A 23,055-nucleotide genomic window follows, 5' to 3' on the forward strand; every position below is an offset into this window, starting at 1 on the left:
ACAGAATACAGCAGAAGGTCACAAATAGGTCTTCAATGCAGCGAGAAATTTCCACACCCGGAGGCGTCCTTCAGCTGGCCACTTAACAAATATGTGTACAAGTTCAGTAATAATGAACGCCATACTAAACTCCAAATCAACATTTTGACAATATCTAATGAAATAACTTTGTCAGTTTGAAGTGTTTCCATGAAAATCGAATCCTTTATCACATTTCACAGAAGTTCTGTTCTTATATTGCTTTTTTTTAATATAATATAGTTATATGATCATCATATATGTTTACATAGCTTAAGTATTTACTTCATGCTTTCAAATATTTTCAAAGCATTCATTTATTTGAACAAACCAACAAACAATTTTTTTTTCTAGATTGACGATGCATATCGAGAAAAGATTTTTACCTTTACGGAGAATATGTCAGAAGATGAACTAAGACATATAAGAAAAGAATACTTCATTTCCAACACAGAAGATGATCCCAGTGTTTTCCAACAAATCCGAGAAGACGTTCTATATTTAGCCAGAAAAATGAAAACATGGAACCAAGTTTATCCCTTAAAATTTATTCAGCTTGAAAAACGAATTCATGAAAAAAAGAAGGAGTTACCAATTATTTCCTTTAATGAAATTCAGCACATCTCTACTGATACACATAATCCACTAAATGATGAGGAACTCAGATTGTTCCTGGAATTTCACCATGAGATCAGAGCTTTAGTTTATTTCAAAGATCTTCCTTCTTATATTATTTTAGACACACAGTGGTTGTCCAATGCTTTTAGATGTATAGTCACAGCAAAGAAATTTAGAGCTATTAGTATTAAAAATAGAACAAAATGGGATGAATTGTACAGTAGAGGCAAATTACATAACGAGGTTTTAGACGACATATTTAGTAAAAGTGAAAACACTTTTTCCAACCACAAGGAACACATCCTGAACGTAATGGAGAAATTTGATATCATTATACGTCCAAACATATCAGGAACTGAAAGAGACGCTGTTGATGACAAACATCTTTATTATATACCTTGTATGATTAAATCAGAACCTGAGTGTGATATTTACGAAATATTTAACGTGACAGAATACACATGTACTAAGTCTAACTGGTTATGTTATATGTTTAGGTTTCTACCACCTCATTTAATGAATCATTTAATTGCATCCCTATGCAGGAAATATAAAGTAGCAGAAGTTGTCACAAAGGCACAAAAAAAACAAATTGCTCTTTTCAGAAGCTCAGCTGTCTTTGAGTTAGATAAAACGACCAAATTAGCAAAATTACATATAATGAAATGTCCAAATTGGATTCAAATTCAGGTTTGGCAATTTGGGAAAGAACGTGAGAGAGGTTTGTACAAATACATTGACGATTTTGTGACAGAGGAAATTGTCAAGATAATAAACACAAGATTTAAGATGTTTAATGTGAAATTTTGGAAAAGTTGGGAATGTGGCCTTACAAAACCAGAGTCTGTGACAGGATCAAATGATTTTAGTGAGGAGCAGATTCCAGAATATTACTGTGAAAAATGTACAAGCACCCATATATTCATTAATGATTGGCAAGATCTGACCAGTAGACGATCATGCGTAAGTGGAACATTAGTGCTGTACCTGATTACAATGTGTTGACCTAAACCTTTTTCGTTTTGTATATGTTCACCAGAACTAAACTAATATTCTTCATTGCCATCTGTAGTGTCAATCCCTTTTGAGTACTATATATGTTTGTTGCTTGTTTCCATGGTTGACTTTTGGACTTCTCGATAAAAAGGGGAGACATACATTTTTGTCGAAGTGTTTTGGGTTCATGTGAATTGTTCAGTTACTATAAGAAAGAGCGTTATCTTATTTAGAAAAACAGGAAAATAGATAGTTATCAAAGTACCAGGATTATAATTTAGTACACCAGACGCGCATTTTATCTTCATAAGACTCATCAGTGACGCTCATATCAAAATGTTCATAAAGCCAAAAAAGTACAAAATTGGAGAGCATTGAGGTTTCAAAATTCCAAAATGTTGTGCCAAAACGTTTAAGGTACTCTATGCCTGGGATAGAAAATACTTAGTTTTAATAGTTTGAATAGAAACAGAGGCTGCATCATTAGTCCAATATTTTCAATCGATTATCAAATTGCATGCAAAAAAGTTGCAATAGATGGCAAAAGAATGAACAAAATCAAAATTCTGAAAGAATCTAACAATGCACTGTCACACAAGAAAAAGACACAAAATACAAACATCAGCACACAAAACACAGCGTAAGAAACAAAAGATTGAGCAACATGAATCACACCTATAATTAATTGTAGCACACATGTATAGTAGTACGAATAAATTAGATTTTTTTAAATTATTTTAGCTGCCAATTAGTTGTGACATTAAACCTGGACTCAACCAGAACAGAGATAACACCAGTCACGCCCAAACTACATCTTCTAAGGTAACCAGCAATTGTTTAAAATTTTTGATATTTTTATTTTAAATATTTCAGATAGATATCACCATAAAATATATTCAACCACTGACAAACCTACACATTACACAATGTTAGGCCGTGTTCACATTGATCTAAACTTGGGGTTGTGTTACTGTGATTCACACATAAACTATACACAATTTGTTATAAACTTAAATGTTTACATGTAGTTTAAATCATGTTTTGTCTGCATGCAGTCGATAGTCAATGTAGGGCTTGTACGAGTTAATTTTACACAAAACAAGGTATTTAAAACATGAGTTTTACCGTTTATGTATTAAGAAGAAACGTTATTTGAATAACATTGGTATTTGTTTATTAATCAAGATTTTACCGAAGTATTTGTCTAAACTAGATGTATTGCTTTGTTATAAAAAAACAACTTTAGATAGCTTTTTTGTACTCCTTATCAAAACTTGTAGCATCATCATTGCGGTACACATAATTCATCCCGAATAGACAGAAACATTTGTCACTGGTCTTTTCTAATTCAACAATGCACTCAAAAATGCATTACTAAAAATGTTTGCAGTAAATTGTAGTGTTTTGCAAGTATCTTATATTCGGTAAAATTCACGTAGAAATAATAAAAAAAATATCAATTTGCAATGTACAAACGTTCTTTTTAAGCATAAGTCGTAATCGAAGTATCTGAATGCAAAAGCGAAAATAACATTCACCAAATCATCAACTCACTGTATAAGTATATATCTTTCGGAATAATACGTCTTCGCGAGTGTACGTGTATCTTAATTATCTTTGATGTACTGCGAAACACCAAAAAGGGAGATACAATTTTAGTTTTATGAAGGAAGGTTGGGGAATAGGATGAAAAATGTTGGCCTGCAGTATTGTTTTTCTTATATTCTCATTCTATTCGGCAAAGTTGATCATCCTGGCTTTTTTTTACTCAAAACTCCTGTCCTGTCTTTTTCCAAATTTAAAGCTCAGCCCACCACCTTTTAACAGTTCCTTTACAAATCAAATGGTAATTGCTAGAACAGTGGAATTCGATTCTATGTTATAGATGAAATTAAATTTACATTTGTGAACAACTCTCGTGTACATGCAATTACAGTTAGTGTACATAGGTTTAGGGTTATTACGGCCATTGTGATCTGTAAATATATAAAACACTGAGAAAAAAGAAGTCAAACATAGTAAAAAAGCCCATTGGTGATAGCACATCAACCATATATTTCTTAAATGATTAATCTCATTATACTAATTGCATTACAGTTGTGAGGGTACATCAAAGTGCTATTTCCATTGATCCGGTAATATAGTTTTAATAAACTTAGTTTGTTACATCAATTGAAGTTTTGACCCACTAATTATATAATTAATTTCTTCAAATGTTTTAATCTAAATTTATTCAGATGACTTTTTTAAACGTATGTTTAAACTTTGCTTTAATTGATGATTATCAAAAATTGTATCTAAATGTTTTAATATAATATGAATCTTCTTTAACCAAACTTTTCCATAACCATCATTTGAATATATGGTTTAAAAAAATACGTCCGATGACCCCGCCCGTAAACCAAGATGACATACAGGGTAAAAATAGTGCTTAGGGTAAAATTGCAGATTTTGGCTCATATCTCTGGGACCAAAGGATTTTAAAGTAAATCTGACCAGAAATGAAATTGTTTGTTAGGTCAAGATATGTATGCTTTGAAATTTTCAGACCTATTAGGTAACCTGTTGTGGGGTTGCTGCCCCTGAATTGGTAATTTTAAGAACAAATTGCGGCTTTTGGTTATTATCTTGAATATTATTATAGATTGAATTAAACGGTAAAAAGCAATAATGTACAGCAAAAAAAGTTGAATAATCAAAATGGTCAGTTGACAGTCATTGGCCTTAGTAGTTAATTTTGATAATTTTCTTAAATTTTGTAAATTTTTGTAAATTTTTACTTAATATTTTTCACTGTAACTACTGGGCCAAGGTCATTACAGACAGAGATAATTGTAAGCAGCAAGAATGTTCAGTAAAGTAAGATCTACAAACACATCACTATCACCAAAAAACCATTTTATCTTGAATCTATATGTGTCCTTTGTTTATTTTTGTTAAGCCGTGGCTGTAAATTCGAACTTCAACTTTGACAGGTTCTTTCGACACTGATTTAAAAGTTAACTAGGATTGCCAATTTTCTTGCTGAAGGTCATATATATCTTCCGGGTTCTCCTGCATCTTCCAACAATGTATTTTTTTTCAGATACAAATACTTTATGTCATGAAACTATTATCACATTTGCTAAGACAAACATCTCTAATGATAAAATGAGACAGGTGTTATCTGTTAAAGGAGACAAAGTCCGTATCAATTATTTGTAATTCTAACATAATTTAATTTTTAAAAAGAAACCGAACTACTAAAACGTTTTTGAAGTAGGTCCTGTTGTTGTGGATTTAAGATGTAACGTAATTGTAGTCATGATCTTGTTTTCAATATAAACAATAACAAATAGCTATCATCAGGTAACGTTGATTTTTTTCAATTAAAATCTTTATTGTGCTCATTCCTGTATATTGATATAAAGATATAAAGATACATATATATTTACTATGTCTCATGTTGTCAAACGAAACTGGAAGAAAGACAGAGATTTCTGGGCAAATGTGGGTTTAAAAAAAAATTCTACTGTAATTGGGGACTTTGACCCCTTTTTTATTTTAGAGTTCACCACATCCATGCTGTCATTGTTGTTATATGTAATCCAAAACTCCTGTAAAAAGGGGGGTTTCAGATGTTTAATCAAATTAGTAATATATTTTGGATTACAACTTAGTTTGTATAAATGATAAGAGGAAGATCCCTATTATATGTTTTAGTTACTATCTATTCATAGGTATGAGGTCAACATTTACTAGACCACCTCGATCGTCTCATGTGCGGGAAGTCTAGGGTTCATTCTCCAGTCTGGTTAAACCATATACATGTACTTTTAAATTGGTGAAATGTCTTCATGTGGACTATTATCTTGCAAACTAGCATGTTAGCATATCCAGCTCCGAGTGTCGGTCTAGCACAAAACATGATTTATTTTACATTAATATATTTTTGTCCTGAATATGCATATTAAGGTAGCACAATACAAAGATTTTTTTACTTCCAATCACTAACCTTCAAAAAGCTGTAACTTTCTTATGAATGCATAGAAAATAATAAAAGAGGTATATATAGATAGATAAAATATTAATCTTTTAAATGAATGCAAATTTTTTATTATGCAACCATTATGTAATCAATTATTATGTAATTAGTGACAAAATCTGGGTAAGTTCACTTGAATGAATTTAGCTCTATCATTTCTTTAACTACACAGAAAATTTTAACGAAATCTTAATCAACACATCATGAGCTTCAAAAGGGTGTCTCAGATTGTCTCTATGTTCTTCTATTCTCTCATAAATCTCTAATTAGTGTAAAGATCCTCACCACATAAAAGAAGATAATGTTTAATTAGGTTTAAAATTTGTTCCAAACATTCTATCTGAAATCTGAGACACCCTTTTGTAGATAATGGCCCAATGAACAATATATAATAAAACCAAACCTCTAGGGATACCAATGCAGAAGCTAATTTCATTTGAAAGTGGAAATTTGGTGAAAAATATTTTAGACACAGTTATCATTATATTTGGTTACATAAGTGTTGCATAATACTAACATTGCATTAATGTGAAAGAGTAATTTGTTAGCTATCCAAAACTACCACTTTTATAAATTTTCATGCATTATCAAGAAAGTTACAACATTTTAAAACTTTGGAGTTGGAGTTATAAAATCTTTGTATTGTGCTACCTTAACATGGCTAAGAAGCTATCTATCATGATCATTATACATTATCAAAGTTACTAATCAATAGATGGTTTGACACAATATTTTTGCCAAATATTATACCTGAAAAGGATCAATGACGAAAATACAAAGGACATTAGAAGCTTTCGTCATTTGTGTTGCAGAGAAAATGATGTTGATGAATGTACGCTTGCTCTCTTAAGGTTATTTTCTTTAATTGCAGGTGTTTATCCGTATCAACGCTAGTAATAGAGACATTTCAAATATCCGTGATGAGGCGACAGCAGCAGCCAGTTTGACAGGGGTACGTTATATCACATATCTAGCTTTGTTCTCATTTGCTTGTACTAGGATATTTTATTGCAGAAATTTGTCTCTGTTTCTTTATTACTTTGTACATCATTTACAGATTTCAGTTGTGAAAACGATAACAAATCTTAAGGTGGAGTTACTTTTTGGCTAGCTTATTATTTTTATATTTATTACTATATTGTTTGTGTTGCTGTGGTGGCATTACTTAACTTATTTGACCACCCATTTAAATTAACAATCGATCCACCAAACAAATCTATTTAGGCCTACATGTCTTATTTTTGGATTTTACATGTTTTGTATCATAATTCTGTACCGAAATCTGTATTTCAGTTCACAAAAGAGGAAATCAATTTTTCAAAGATGGGAATGATAGCGCTGAATATTCTTGCTGATGTTTTATATGATCTATTGAAACCGGATAAACCATGTCTACGTCCAAGGTGTGATTGTGATATAACATATTTGTACAGTGAGCACAGGAATCTTAATAAACACATTCCTAGTAATTCATGGGGTGGTCCATGGCAAAGAATTCAGACTACAGACATAGCTATTGGAGATGATATTGAGCGCATAAGACTGACAAGAAACGAATTACAACACTCTAGAATATTTCATCTTGATGATAAACGTTTTAATGAATTACGTAATATACTAAGCGACCTTTTAAAACGGTTTGATCAACACAGCAAACCAACAAGGCTGTATACAGATCATCTAAATGAGATTTTGGCTAAAACTGTTTCTGTAGAGGAAGTGAAATCTGTTAAAAATCAAATATTAGGTAAATATTCTTTTAACAGTTGTATTTCAGAGCATTTTTTCAACTCCTACTTTCTTATTCACAAAGTTCATTAATATTTTAGTGTATAAGTGTATGCAGACTAGTTCAAATAAAGATGTTCTATGTTCATGCACAAAGATTGGTCCTCCTGTCTGAATTGTTTTACACTCGTTTTTAGGGCCCTTTATAACTTGCTAAACAATGTGACCTCAGGCTCCGTGGTGAAGGCTGTAATGTGACTTATCATTGTTTACTTTTCATACATTTTGACTTGGACGGAGAGTTGACACTTGTATCATATCCTCTTATTTCTATATAAACACGTAATAAAACCGCCTGTTGACTTTGATCATAACTACGGTTACGTTGTATGTTAATCACTAATGTTTCTTTTATATTGGTCGAAATGTGTATATCTATAAAATTTAAATTTTTGTTAGTAGAATTTTAAAAAGTAACATATTTTATCTGTGCAGTGATATATTTTATTTTATTTCAGGAATGGCTATTGAAGTTGAAATTGAACACCAAATCAATGTTTCAACACAATAGAGAAATAAGCCCATCTTCACATTTTGTATAAACAGTAACGTATGTATTTTACGAGCAATACGTACACCACTATAGCAATAGATTTACAGAAGACCTATCATTTATGATAATAATCGATTATCCTTATTAAAAGATGGTATGCTGCTGATAAAAATAGAGTCACACAAAAAGATGGCCAAGATAAAAATAAAAAAAGAGTGGACCAAAGATGAATGATTTGACTAGAATTCAAAAATGAACCAATAGTGAACTGTTTCAGTGTTATTTTTAAACTGTAAATGCATGCAGTAAATACTGTGTCAACATACTATAATATGTATACATGTACAGCCAATACCATACATGTATTAATTATGTGCATAGAATGAATACTTGTAGCTATGAAAGAAATATATATATGTGAATGTAAAAATGGAATCTAGAAAAAATATTTTCAGTACAGTGAAAAAATGAGATAAAACAAAATCACAATTAGGAATATTTTCTCTTTGTTTTAGTTGATAAAGTTAACTGTGAGTACTCTCATATCTGTTGTTGGCATGGTTGGGATGTTCAAGTGCCCAGCCAGGTCCATTCTGTCTATTTTAGATGTATTTTATTCATATTTGTTACGTTTAGAAGACGTGCTTTTCAACAGACTGTCGGAATTTCAATGGAAACCAATTGTGCCCCTCTTCTTTCCAATTTGTTTTTTTCTTAATTTTTATGAGGCTGACTTCATACAGGAACTTCTTAGGAAGAAGAACAAGAAGTTAGCAACATCCTTAACTTTACGTTGCGCTATATAGATGATGTTCTCTAACTAAATAATTCAAAAGTTGGTCACTATGTCATGAATGATCATGTACATGTATGTTGAATGAATCTATCCCATCGAACTAGAGATAAAGGATACTACAGATACAGTTAAGTCTGCCTTATATTTTGACTTACATCTAGACATTTACAATGAGGGTCGATTAAAAAAAACTTTACGACAAAAGAAATGATTTCAACTGCCCAATTCTGAACTTTCTTTTTTAAGTTGCAATATTCCAGCAGCCCCTATATGCGGAATATACATCTCCAAACTGATACGATATTCCCGGGCTCGCATTTCCTATCATGATTCAATGGATGGAGGATTGCTGATTACTGACGCCATAACGCGTTGGTTGACTGTTATGGAATAACTGTTTCATAGATGATATCGGATATGATCCTCATGTCCTAACAATAATACCTTTTAATTCTACGCTTGTGACCTACGAATTAGATTTGTTATAACATAAGCAAGACGGTGGTGCCACATGTGGAGATCACCCCCAGTTTTTGGTGGGGTTCGTGTTGCTTAGTCTTGAGTGTTCAAAGTTGTGTCTTCTGTACTATTATTTGTCTATTTTTTTTTAAATGTTTAGTCATGGCGTTGTCAAATTATTTTCAATCCTTGGCTTTCGAAATTTTTTCATCAGAGCGTCACTGGCGTATTTAATATTTAACCTGGCTCCTTTTGTTAGCTATTATTCGTATGTTCTCTGTCCTATATGTTCTCCCTATTATTTGTATTGCAGTCCTATCAAGCAATGTCATTTTAATGTTATATTTAACATTGCCATTAAAGCGGGAGGTATGGCATGCCACAAAACCAGGTTCAACCCACCATATTTTTTTTTATCAAAATGTCCTGACTAAGTCAGGAACATTTTTATATCATAATTCGTTTCTGTGTGTGTTACATTTAAAGGTTGTGTTTCTGTTGTGTTTTAGCTCTCTTATATTCGATCAGATACTGATACGGCGAATTGCTGTGTAACAACAACTTGAAAGAGTAATAGGAAAATGTATAAAATCTTAATTTCCCAGGTTTTGTTTGAAATACTTGTAAGTTTATATTGTGTTAAATAAAAATGAAAATATCTAATAAACCATGCAGGGACGAACTGATTGCAATGTGTGTTTGTAATGCTTATATGGTCTATATCATTCCTGACAACACATACTTCAGAGATAGGTAATATATTACTGGTGTATTGACATAAGAGGTTTCGTTAGTAGAAGCCATATAAATTATGTGTATCAATGGGGGAAATGTAAAAAACATTAAAAAAAAACCCGTAGTATATGCCAGAACACATAATTAACAGCTCCTCGTGATACCTTAACGTTTACCATAACATAAAAAAAATGTCAAAAATGTTTACTGTAACCAAGGATAATCCCCCTGGGAACTGAACCGACGGGCAACTCTGAGCCACCGGATCCTATAGTTACCGTATCTTAATGAAAAGGATGCAACAATTTATCAATAATCCTTAAGTATAGCCAGTCAGGTCCTTATTAACTTCCGTACATATATATCAATCGTTCTGCCTCTGATGGTCTTTTATGGAACAAAACCGATCAGGCTATGAACATCACCAGACGCAGTTAATTATGTGTTTTATATTTTTATGCTTTCACATATTTTGAAGATACTTTGATATACTGGAAAGCCAATGAACCTTGTATAGGATTAACTGTGATATTTGTATTTATACGACTCCAAAAAAATGCGTTCGTACATTGGTACCACGTCGTCATTGTCGCCAGCATAGTACGAAAGCAATTAGTTTCCGGACAATAACTGTAGTTAAAGTAAATAAATCTTTATGAAATTTAAACAGATGATTTGAAACAACAACAGAAACGTAAGGATTTATTATGGGAGTTATGGCTCCAACAGTTTAAGAACAAAGGGCTAAACAGGGACAAAATAAGTATTTTTTCTAGTTTCCAGACAATAACTTGTGTGTAAGTGTATTGATTTTACTGACGTTTCATTTGAATAAAAAAGGTTGGGATTGCATTTGGTGGTTATGGTCAAGGCTGTTTAATAATTCTTGGCCAAAAAAGTGACCCAAAACAATACTTTTCTAAAACTCCGTATGCATTGCTTATATCTTAACCAATTTCAATGGGGTTTTATTCTTGAATTCTTGGGGTTCTTAAAATGCTGAATCTTACAGTGTATCAATTTTCGGAATTTGGTCCCTACTTTTGTATTGGTCCACTTGAGGTCCATACGGTCTAAATTTAAACTTTTTTTGTTTTCATCATCAATTTTAATATTGAGGATCTTTGATATGCCGCCGAATTAAACTGTACTTTTTTGCAATATTGAGAAAAATCCTGTTTAATCCATATGAAAGATTTCAAAATGCGAGTATAACTTATCGCATTTTTCGCAATAATAAAAACATCGCAATAATTTCTGAATTTACAGTATTTAGATTTTTTATTTTTTATCCAGTTTTTAAATTGGTCTACTTTAAGGTCTTAAGGGTTCAAAACAAAACTAAGTTTGATTTTTGGCAAACATTGAATTCCTTGGGTTTATTGATATGCTGAATACGGTGACCTATAGTTGTTAACGTTTGTGTCATTTTAGTCTTTTGTGGATAGTTGTCTCATTGGCAATTGTGGTTCTTTGATATGCCAATTCTGACTGTGTTTTAGATTTATAGTGTCTGGGCCTATTTTCTCATTGGTTTTCATTAAGGTCGGAAGGGTCCAAAATGTAATTATTTTGATAAATAAAACTTGAATACTTGGGGTTCTTTGATATGCTGAATCTAAACATGTATTTCTTTTTTTGAATTAGTGCCAAGTTTTCAACTTGGTCCAAATTGGGATCCAAAATTTAGCTTAGTTTGATTTCAACAAAAACTGAATGTTTTGGGCTCTTTGATACATTTGTTTGCAAAATCTAACCATGTATTTAGATTTTTGATTTTTTGTGCCCTGTTATAAAACTGGTCAACATTGAGGGCAAAAGGGTCCAACACTTATATTTGTTTGAATTTATTAAAAACTGAATTCGAGGAAAATTCAATCGGAAAGTCCGTTATCATCACGCAAAATCAGATGACAAAACACATTAAACGAATGGACAACAATTGTCATATTCCTGAATTGGTACAGGTATTTTTAAATTTAGAAAATGGTGGATTGAACCTGATATTTTAACGCTAAACCTCTTATTTGTACGACAGATTTATCCCAGTCCGTTATATTTACAAGGGTGCGTGAACAAAACCGAATAAGTAAAAACAAAATGTCAAAACATGGGTACAGCAGTCATCACTGTGTTACAATCTTAAAACAAACAATTTTACCAAAAAACACAATACATCTATCAAATTTAAAACACATTCATAGCTTCGCGTGTCTATCGTTAGATACATTACAAAGGAAGAAATTGTGTCGTTCAATATTTATCCAAAACAATTTTATAATTTCACATGGGGAATGTTGGTATACAGGGTTAAGCAATCAAAAGAATTTTAAAATAATTTCAGAAATAGACCGGGATTCAAAATTGTCCCCAAGTTCCTAAGAATTTTTAAGAAATCACAAATGGTTAATACCACTACGAGATTGAAATGATTTTGTTGTTTGTCGATCGAAGTATTTTCTATTTTATAATAAACCTATATAATAATGACATATTCTAAAATGATATCTATTGACGGAATATTTTAAAGTACAGAGTCATGTTAAGAGTACCAAAAAACCACAAAAAGTCGCATATGCAAAAAACAACAGTAAAAAAGAAAGATAAAACAAACACATTGACGGGATGTATAAGTACCGAGCAACGTCAAATGAAAACACGGAGAAAAGTAGAAGTAATATAAATAATAGAACAAAGACAGATGAAAGAACAATACAACACGTTATTATGATGGTAGACAACGTAAGTACGCAGAATCTATACATCAAGACCATCATATATTATTTACGGAGTTGATAAGGAATATTTATCAACAAGGTTTTGGTACCTTCCGATGAACATTTTTTAGAAAAAGGACGATACGTTCTTCGACATACCCCTTGTTTATCAACTTTCTGCACAGACACTGGTGACGATTTACAAAGTCTAAGTAGGAGCTACAAGCTCTTGAATATTGAATAAGATGGGAAATGTATATCTCATATACAGGTGAAGTTAGTGTATTTTCACTGAGGTGAGGAAAATTGATAATTTCAAAATTAAAATCGTCTTGTTTGAACAATAAAATATTTTAAATGCATACAACCTTAACATATCAACATACAAAAACATTTAAAAGAGACAATAATAAGGACATGTATTAGATACATGGTTTAAATGTTTAAATTTGAATATAATGTTTTAGTCATGTACTGAAAAAGCAAACACTTTGAATGTCTTGGGGAGACATGTACAAAAAACTTGAAAACTGGCTAGCAAACTTTATCCACATACATGTGTATGCCCTGTACATTATGTATAAATACTATTCTTAAAGTTTATAATTTATAAAATATTATTTTAAGATCTTGATGAATTTATTACTTTTATCAGCTGAAACTACGATTACACTTTTGATTTATAAGTATTTATTAGTTTATTAATTGAGCATACAGATGGGTGCAGTCCTAACCTTGACAAAAGTTAACTTAGAGCAGACTTGTTGACTGCTTTCTAAGTTAACTTGAGAATTTTTAATCAGACAAGCAAGTTAACTTCGTCGTTGGTAGACCAGACCTACGGTCTCCTTTTCAGGACCGCTGCAGACCTATCGACAGGACTGCTCCAGACCAGACCTATGGACAAGTCTGCTTTTGACCAGTCCTTAGGACAGGTCTGCCTCAGACCAGACCTGTGGACAAGTCTCATTTTGACCAGTTCTAAGGACAGGTCTGCTCTAGATAAGACCTATGGACAGGTCTGCTTCTTATACCAGACCTGTGGACAATAGATATAGGAAGATGTGGTGTGAGTGCCAATGAGACAACTCTCCATCCAAATAACAATTTAAAAATTAAACCATTATAGGTTAAAGTACGGCCTTCAACACGGAGCCTTGGCTCTATTGACCAGACCTGAAGACAGGTCTGCTTAAGACAGATTATCGTGTTTGAGAGTTTTCATATCAGACTTGAGCTTTAATTAAAACATGTCAACAACATTCGAATTGTTTTTTCCCAGATAGCAATTATTTACTCGCTAGACTCTACTAGATATTATACATATCAACACAATTCCATTTTTTTATTTTATATATTCTTATAATTATACATACAAAATGGCTATACAATCACATAGAGCTATCATAATTTGAAGAAAATGAGAGGGTGTGTTTTTATTAGAAGGCGGATAGGTCATCCAACGCATCGGAAGAATATTCTTATAATCATAGGATATCAACATCATTGTCGACGTTACTACGTTCCCCGGATTTTACCTGTCTCTTCCTAAATTTTACTTTATGCATTTATACATGCTTGGATATTTCATTGTTATTCAACTTGATTGCATTGGCTTTACTGTTCCTTTGTCCGCAGAATATTCTAACGAAAATTGTACAAACTGAGTGTCCGGATACATATAGACGGTGTGGTAAAACTCGTCAGAGTTGTCGAGAGATTTGTCTTTGCCGATAAATAGATGTATGGGACGTCCCAAAATTATACTCAATGTACATGTGCGCATGAAATAGTTGCCACTTCACCTTTAACTACAAACGAAATCAATCAACCGACATTAGAGATTAACAGTATAATATTCCAAGAAGAGAACCATATATACTTGTTTTTCTATTAAAAAGTACAAATGAATTTAGACATGTCAGTGTTGGTACTTGTTATATATTATGTATGCTTGTCATTCCTAAAACAGAGAAGAAAAAAGTGCAAAAATGATTATGAAAACATCTTAAACATGTTAACAAAAGAGGGACGAAAGATACCAAAGGGACAGTCAAACTCGTAAATCTAAAACAAACTGACAACGCCATGGCTAAAAATGAAAAAGACAAACAGAAAAACAATAGTACACATGACACAACATAGAAAACTAAAGAATAAACAACACGAACCCCACCAAAAACTAGGGGTGATCTCAGGTGATCACAAATGTTAATACGGGCTGAAACATACATTTCGTCCTTTAAAAGTCATAGAGTAAAGACATACAAATATATTAGAATTAGGCAAATTAATTCAAAGGATTATTATAAATTTAATATAAAAGTATAATTATTTAGATGTAACTTATTTCACCAAATATCAGAATTGACTATTTTTAACAGACATTTATATGTGTAGGATTAGAAGATATTCCAGATTACAAAATACGTCAACAGAAGAATTACTTGGAAATAATCAAGACGTTAAAACACAACCTACACAACGACCAGTAGAATGTTAAATGCATAGGAACAAGTGAGAAACGACGGACACTTTTTCGTAAAGGATAAAAAATTAACTTACTTTTCCAAATCTACACAAACGAATATTGTATAAACTAGACCTTACAGACTATATAGAAAATAAAAAGTTATCACAAACAGCAATTTATCTATCAAGTTCAGACAATATTATTGATATCCGGAAAAAATCAATCAATGTTGAATGCCGCAGAGTGAAGCCCTAGAAATAGCAGATCTAATATTCCATAAATTCATTTTGATGTAAACTGATATCAGATGATGGCCAACGGACGATAATGAAAGGGCATTATGTTTTCAGTCCGTTCGTTTGTCCGTCCGTCTGTCATGCTTCAGGTTTTCAGTTTTTGGTTAATCAACTTCAAACTTAGTACACATGTTCCCTATGCTATTATCTGTCTCGTTGTAATGCCAATATTAAAGTTTTGATCCAAAGTTTCTTGTCCACTAAATATAGCAAGAGCGATTTAGGCATCCGAGTACTTTTTTTTTTTTAGATCGATCCACTTCATCATTATAGAAAGTATGAAAACAAGTTTAATTGTGGAATTGTGATTTTTTTTCACAATATATATTTTGTAACAGTCTTATAAACAAAAAAAATCAGGTTAAGAACAAAAGTTTACTTCTAGAAATTTTTGGCTACCCAGGGGTGTATATTCTTAAAATGCATTGACGAGTGATAGGTAAGAAAGATGATAATCTTTTAACAAAAATCAAATTTCAAGATTATTTTTAAACAATTACCTTTCGAATAAAAAAATATTAAGAAAGGGGTATTATGTGTTTAACGTTTTTATGGTTTAAGTTTGATAAACTGTATTCATTGACAAAATTACTATATTACCGGAAAAATACGCTTAAAATAACTTTATGGAACAATAATTTGACAAAATAAGCTTCGATTTATAGTTGCAAGAAAACCGAACGTTGATTTACTTACGACTCTTCACTTTCACAGAACTAGACCAATGAAGCTAGAGAATCCCAAATATATCTATAAATAATTACCTAAAATAAAACTTGTCAGAGATGCAAGTCGTAGAGTTTGATTCGGCAGATACGTGGTTTGTCCATATATTTCCTTAGAGATAAGCTCAAACAAGACATATTACCTATTATATTTTAGACAGTAACTCGAGACGTACATCTGATGCGCGTTTCGTTAAAGAAAGACGCACACATTAAATAAAAAAGTAAAAAGACCAAACATTATATGCAATTGAAGTGAAATTCTTAAAAATTTTGCAAATTACAGCTACGGTTATCATTTCCATATTAAGTATTTCGTAATCAGTTAAGTTATAATCATTAAAATATCTACAACGATTCATGACAAGACAGAAGTTCTGATTACTTGGCTGCGGATACCCTCGGGGAGATAAAAAAAAGTTCAACCAGCAGTAGCTTTGACTGATTGGTTGTATATGAACTCCAAGATACCATGCAGGAGATTGACATTTTGTGCGCCAGACGCACAAATCATCTGAAAAGACTCTTCTTTGAGCACGTTACTTACCATTAATTATAAACACAACTATGATTAAAAACTCAATGTCAATCACTTGTATGATTGTGGAGAAATACCTATTGCAAATACAATAGGGGAGAAAACTCTCACATAAGGGGTGATCAAAACACTTCAACTTACTGGGTTACAGTTATTTGTGCCTTATTGTAAACAGTTATTTGGAAAACACATCATATCATTACCTGTTACAATTTCTTTTGAATACAGATAACAAGCAAATCAAAAAATTTAAAACATGACCTTGACATTTGACCTTGACCTTTGACCTGACCTCAATTTCCGCCAAATGGACCAAGAACTCCATATCAAAATTATTAAAACCTCGACGAATTTAAACGTGTGAATTTATCCAACATATTGCCCATCTTAAATTTTTATCGCGAAATAACTCCCATAAGACGACGTCCGATCACTCACGTCAAAATTAACCAAATCATTCTTAAGAGTAGACAAACAAGTTGGTGTAAACAGTTTGTTTAAATATTTTACGGTTTTAGAAATATAGCGCAACAAGACAAAGGGGACACAGGGTGAAAACTGCAATAACAATAAGTGTTCGGTCACACAGGGTGAGTTTTAAACCCCCCGTTACTGTACAACATAATTGGCCAAAAATCCATTCGATATGTTGTAAAACAAAAAAGCATCTTAGACGACAGGAGCCCAAACAATTCAGAAGAAAAACAATAGGTCTTTCCACGGAAAGTCGAAAAACCTTATTATACATTTATATAACTAGGGATATATTAAACATATAAAATTCACGAAGTGGAAACATTCCAAATAATACAATTAGGATTTTTCTCCAGACAAATAATATGATAAAGAATTATTTTCCTCGTATTTTTGCATTACGTTTGGTGCCAGTCTATTCTCAAACGTTTTTAATTTGTCTCCCTTCTTAACATGCACCTCTTTAAATCATCATTCGATTTATCTTCGTTTGCATTGGGAAATATTCGGAGGAAAGTCGGTTGTTGTTATTGTAGTATATGTTCTAAAATATAAAAAGGGTGATACACTTAGATTGATTAAACAAGAAGAAGAAGACCAAGACAATACTATTAAATTGAATCAATTTAAATAGATTTTTAAAAGTCTATATACTTATGTGTTGTTGAGGAGAATATATCTCTGTAAAAGAAAAAAACTTAAAAGTAGTTAATGTTTAAAAACCTGTGACGTATTCAAAAGTGTCACCATCGATTTGAGAAATACAAAGAAACTGTGTATAATCGAATACTTATAGAAGATATATTTTTTTTAATTTCCTGTTTACAAAACTTTAATTTTTTCGAAAAACTAAGAAGTTTCGTATCCCAGGAATAAATTACCTTAGACGTATTTGACACAACTTTTTGGAATTTCGAATTATCAATGCTCTTCAAATGTGTACTTGTTAAGCTTTATAAATATTTTAATATGATCGTCACTGATGCATATTTTGTTAACGAAATGCGCGTCTGGCGTACAAAATTATAATCCTGGTATTGGTATTAAAAGAGTAATAGTAAACCAGAAAGAACGCTTTAAATAAATTACAGGCTATTATATATACACCTCGCCATAAGTTAAGCAACACCTGGATAATTTTTCAGAATCGTTTTTTACTGATCGTATTACTAATCAAAATATCGATACAATAATTATAGTTTAAAAACTAGAAATACACACATGAACACACCAACAAATCGATTCAGCGGGTTTAATAGGTATAACACAGAAATTTAACTACCATAAATGAAAACAGGCTGTATCAAACCCAGCGTACTGTCACGGCAAAAGAAAAAATAAGATAGCAACAATGCTTTCTATTTCGCAATCGTAATAAAAATTATGGCTATCTACGATAGTCGTTTTACTGTAAACATTAAAATACGTGATTAACTGTATTCAGCATTTACTCTGGAGTAATGACACACCCGTACATCTGGAAAAATTGTAAGGCATTACAGTGCCTAGGTATAAATCCTTTAAATGTTTTTGTTTGTTCCAACAGAAATTTATGAGAGATTGTTATGAAGTGCATTTGTTTTCGAATGAGAGGCAATAGACATCTGTACCAAAGTAAATGATTAACACCGTGTAACTGTTTATTCAAGTGCAATCAAGGTATTTGTGTATTTAACCATCTTGAGAAGTTTCAAAAATTACAACATATCAATTCAAGTTGAAATGCTTTAACTCAATCAAGATTGTCAACACCTTCTCATGAACCCTTATAACGATTGATAGTGATATTCAATACTTAAGTAGGAGGTCAAGAGCTCTTCAAAGCAACATTTTTTCAAGAGCATGACAAACGTGAAATTATTTGCATGACGAAAGCTGTTACATATCATAAATTTATATCGAATATAAATGAAGGTCATTTATGAGTTGAATCAATTCATAAACTTTATACGCAGTCAATACTTAAACATCCGATGATCTTATTATAATGGTATGACAGTGACATCTGTATTTCCTTTAGATATATACTTTGTTAAAATATGATGTTCCTGGTATTGTCTTATTCATTTTGGTGTCTGCCAATCTATCCATATACGCACCAAATTAGTCATCCTACTAAACATGCACCTCTTCAGGGGCATCATTCGGTTTATATGCGTTTGCATTGAATAAAATAGAAGAAAAATCCATTGATCAGGTAGGCTACGGTCTTTTAATAACCACGCTACACATTTTGTTGTTATAGTGTATGTCCGAAAACCGCTACATGTAGTTAGGATTGACAACTGAACAAAATGAAATTTATAGGTAACATTAAGGAGGGAACGCAGTGCTGTTTGGTTTTGGATCCATATAAAGAGAATCCATAAGACAATAACTAGTTATATAGCAGTTGTGGAGGTGCCACTGATACTTCGTTTAAGAAAAACTCAAGTGTAATTTAAAGTATAAAATGCACACAATAAGCAATAGTAAGGGCAATGTAAGTTATTGATGTACCATTTACCAAGATAGTGAAAAGTAGCAATCAACACAGATTTGACAATGCATCACTTGATCATCTCAATTTTATGATCCCTCCGATTAAACTGCTCTTTTGATAGAGAAGATTTTTACAGCTGAAATGATGATAATTGATAAAACTGTCTAATCACATACGCAAGAATGCAGGACATTTTATCTTTACACCCTTATCCGTAAGTATGCTGTTGTTATTATGTATAGTTATTATTTCCGATATTTATTTTTACTCTGCAAATATACTTTCAAAATGATTTCTGAAAAAAAATGAGATAAACAATAATTTTAAGTAAGTGTTAACTGTTTTATTGAACTCTTCCAAATATTAATCATTATTTGTTTCGTTTTTCCCGTATGTATCTATAGTGAAACCGAATATAATGGTGTAAACAATAGTTTTAAGTAATTAAGTGTTTACTGTTTCAATTATTTCTTATTTGTTTCGGTTTTCTGTATGTTTCTATTGTGCAAGAGTAGCTTTACATATTGGTTAATGTTCTTCAAAGTTAATTGACAAATCCAAACGGATAAAACTGACGGTTTTTTTTTTCAACACAATTGACGAAAAGTTAATAAAATTACTTAGTTACATATTTTCCGATGCGTAAAATTGAATACCAACTTTTTGGGGTAATTTTCTAAACTTTATTTATTTATTTATAAATATTAAAACTAAACGGTATTAATGTAATGCGTTTAAAGCGCTTACTGAATTTGTCTTTATCAGGAACGCTCAAAGAATTGTTTAAGAAAGCCATAAAGATCATTAGAAACAAACACAGTTGAAGAGCAATATAAAAAAGTACCTTAAAATAGACTAATTAACGAGATTTGAACATTGTATCGCATTGTTCTACTTTCTGTTTTACTTGATTATTCCTTTGATACCGCTAGTCAATTGAGTGAACGGTGTAAACAAGGGAAATAATACGATCACTTCACTTTGTCAACAATGTGAATACTTACTGGATTATTCCTTTGATAACACAAGTCAATTGAGTGATCGGTGAAACAAGGGAGATAATACGATCACTTCACTTTGTCAACAAGGTTAATACTTACTAGATTATTACTTTGATAACACAAGTCAATTGAGAAGGATCTATTCACAGTTGAAATATGGATAAACCTGTCATTCATATTCTCTACTTTAACAAAAAGGACTTATCATATACCAAAGAATGACGAACATTTTATCTTAAATTCCTTATCAGTAACCATGCTGTTGTCATCACTAAATCTGTAAAATTGTTAGCATTGGTTTGAAATAGCAAAGCTGTACACTTTCATAATTTCAGTTAGTTTTTCACAGCTAACTAAATTAAAAAGGATCGGCAAATATACATGTCAGGACATAACTTTAAGCCAGTGGTCTACTGTTGCCAATGGTCTTTTAAAAACAATATATTATTTATTTTATTCCCGTATTTTTCTATTGTGAAGCAGTTTTTTAAGACTATAAGTTTATTCTTTAAAAAAAATGATAGATAATAATTTTTACATTAGGTCAAAAAATTGGTTCTCCATTATCAAGAAAAAAGAAATGCAAAGGACTGACACGGACTAGACAAAATCTGATTCAGCTGAAATAAGTGATAAGAAATGAAAATCCGCGAACGATACTAGGCGTTTATCTCGATTTGACAGATATTCGTGATTTCTACACACGCGTAAATAATGGCGTTATAATCATTCCAATCAAAAGACCAAATCAAATACGTTGATGTAGAGCAAGATAACATCAAAAATCAAGAAAATGTATCAGAATTTTTGTATATATATATATCACCATGATCATTATACTTTAAAAGATGCAATAACATCTTGAAAAGCTATCTTTTCTTAAGTTAAATTTCATTTCAAAAATGATTTAAATACGCTATTCAAGTGGAATAACCAATCGATCTCCAGAGCCATAGGTGAAGAATGTAATTATTTGTTTGGGGAAAAACACTTATATCTTTGATAAGTTAATTGATGAGGCAAATTGAAGTTGATGCTAAATATATATTAACATTGATAATTGTTTGACAGAAAAGTCATTAGGACACATCAAATACTTTAAATAATTTCTTAACGACTTTTGTAATGTTTTATATTTCATTCCTGTACATTTCATAAAATAGATATAAAATATGTCCTGTATTTTTTTTTTAGATTTCATGATTTTCTATTCTAGTAACCTTTCGCTGAATACGGATTATTAAGAAAAAGATAATACGTGTCGTCATAACTTTTAACAAATGTCGCTTTGGAATCAAACAAAAAATTCTCCCTATAATATCTAAAACAATAGCTTAAAAATAACGCAAATTATACGACACATCAGAGACGAGCAAATAAGAAAAGATAAAAAGGCAAAACAAAGTAGAAGAGATTGAAGAACTAAACATTCCTTAAAGTTTTGCAAAATACAGATAAGGTAATCTTTTCCTCGTGTAAAAAAAGCTTAAGTTAATCAATAAGTATGACTATATCAATGATAATACATGTCACGGCAGAAGATCTAATATTGGGATGGTGTTTTCTCGTGAAGAAATCTTCACCTGCAGTGGAATTGTCTCAGTGGTTGCAAAATAAATCGTTATATATAGTTATCAAAAGTACCAGGATTATGCCAGGATTGAAATAGTGTTCAATAGACGCGCATTTCATATACTGGTCATTAACATCAAATATATAAATAGACATATATATATCTAACTGGGGAGATAGCTTAAAACTAACGTAGTACATAAAGTCCAAATAATATAATCATATCCGTTGTTAGATATCACGTGTCGAAAATCTTTACAGCCTCCCAACTTCGTATGATCATTACCAACAAAAAGTTTGTTTTGTCAATACGACTAGTTTCATCCCTTAACAGGTAAGTTAAAAAGTTTTTGCACTATAAAAAAAGAAGTAAAAACTATACATCATACACGAACCAACACGCACGCACGCACACACACACACACACACACTATTACCGGTAATCACTTAAGCAGGTTAGATAGGTAACGCAGATAGTAAACTGCCGTAAATGAAAATAGACTTTATTATTGTATTGCAAATGTTATAAGTCATGATAGCACATAGATTAAAAAAATAAAAACTTTTAAATGCATTTAATTTTACCGACAAAAATATGTTTTCCTTCAGTTTGATGTGCATTTTAGTGTGTTCTTACAGCAGGTGAAATTAGAAATGAAAGTTGAAAAACATTATGAGAGGTTCCCGTCATGAACAGATTACCACGATGTGTTTTGGAATTCGATAGAGTGGCAAAAGACATTTGCACACAATTAAGTGATTAAAACTATGTAACTTATTGATCAAGTACATTCCAGTTGTTTCGTCATTGTATCATTTTGAGAAAATTTGAAAAAAACCGACTACAAAT

The 23,055-nt window shown here is 31.5% G+C and overlaps 2 protein-coding genes across 3 annotated transcripts in view; one reads left to right on the plus strand and one right to left on the minus strand.

Moving 5' to 3' along the window:
• The window catches only part of LOC134691428 (uncharacterized), a 58,530-nt gene extending 48,944 nt beyond the window's left edge, over positions 1-9,586 (plus strand). Inside the window, exons 8-12 of the mRNA XM_063551952.1 lie at positions 373-1,599; positions 2,374-2,454; positions 6,528-6,608; positions 6,950-7,403; positions 7,903-9,586. Of these exons, the coding sequence (XP_063408022.1) occupies positions 373-1,599; positions 2,374-2,454; positions 6,528-6,608; positions 6,950-7,403; positions 7,903-7,955 (1,896 nt within the window). The 3' untranslated portion in view covers positions 7,956-9,586. The remainder of the gene's footprint in view (positions 1-372; positions 1,600-2,373; positions 2,455-6,527; positions 6,609-6,949; positions 7,404-7,902) is intronic.
• LOC134691429 (biogenesis of lysosome-related organelles complex 1 subunit 5-like) overlaps positions 1-23,055 on the minus strand; it is a 280,858-nt gene that overhangs the window by 250,541 nt on the left and 7,262 nt on the right. The window lies entirely within an intron of this gene.

This window comes from Mytilus trossulus, chromosome 11 (genome assembly GCF_036588685.1).
Source record: "Mytilus trossulus isolate FHL-02 chromosome 11, PNRI_Mtr1.1.1.hap1, whole genome shotgun sequence".
Classification (NCBI taxonomy): Eukaryota; Metazoa; Mollusca; class Bivalvia; order Mytilida; family Mytilidae; genus Mytilus; species Mytilus trossulus.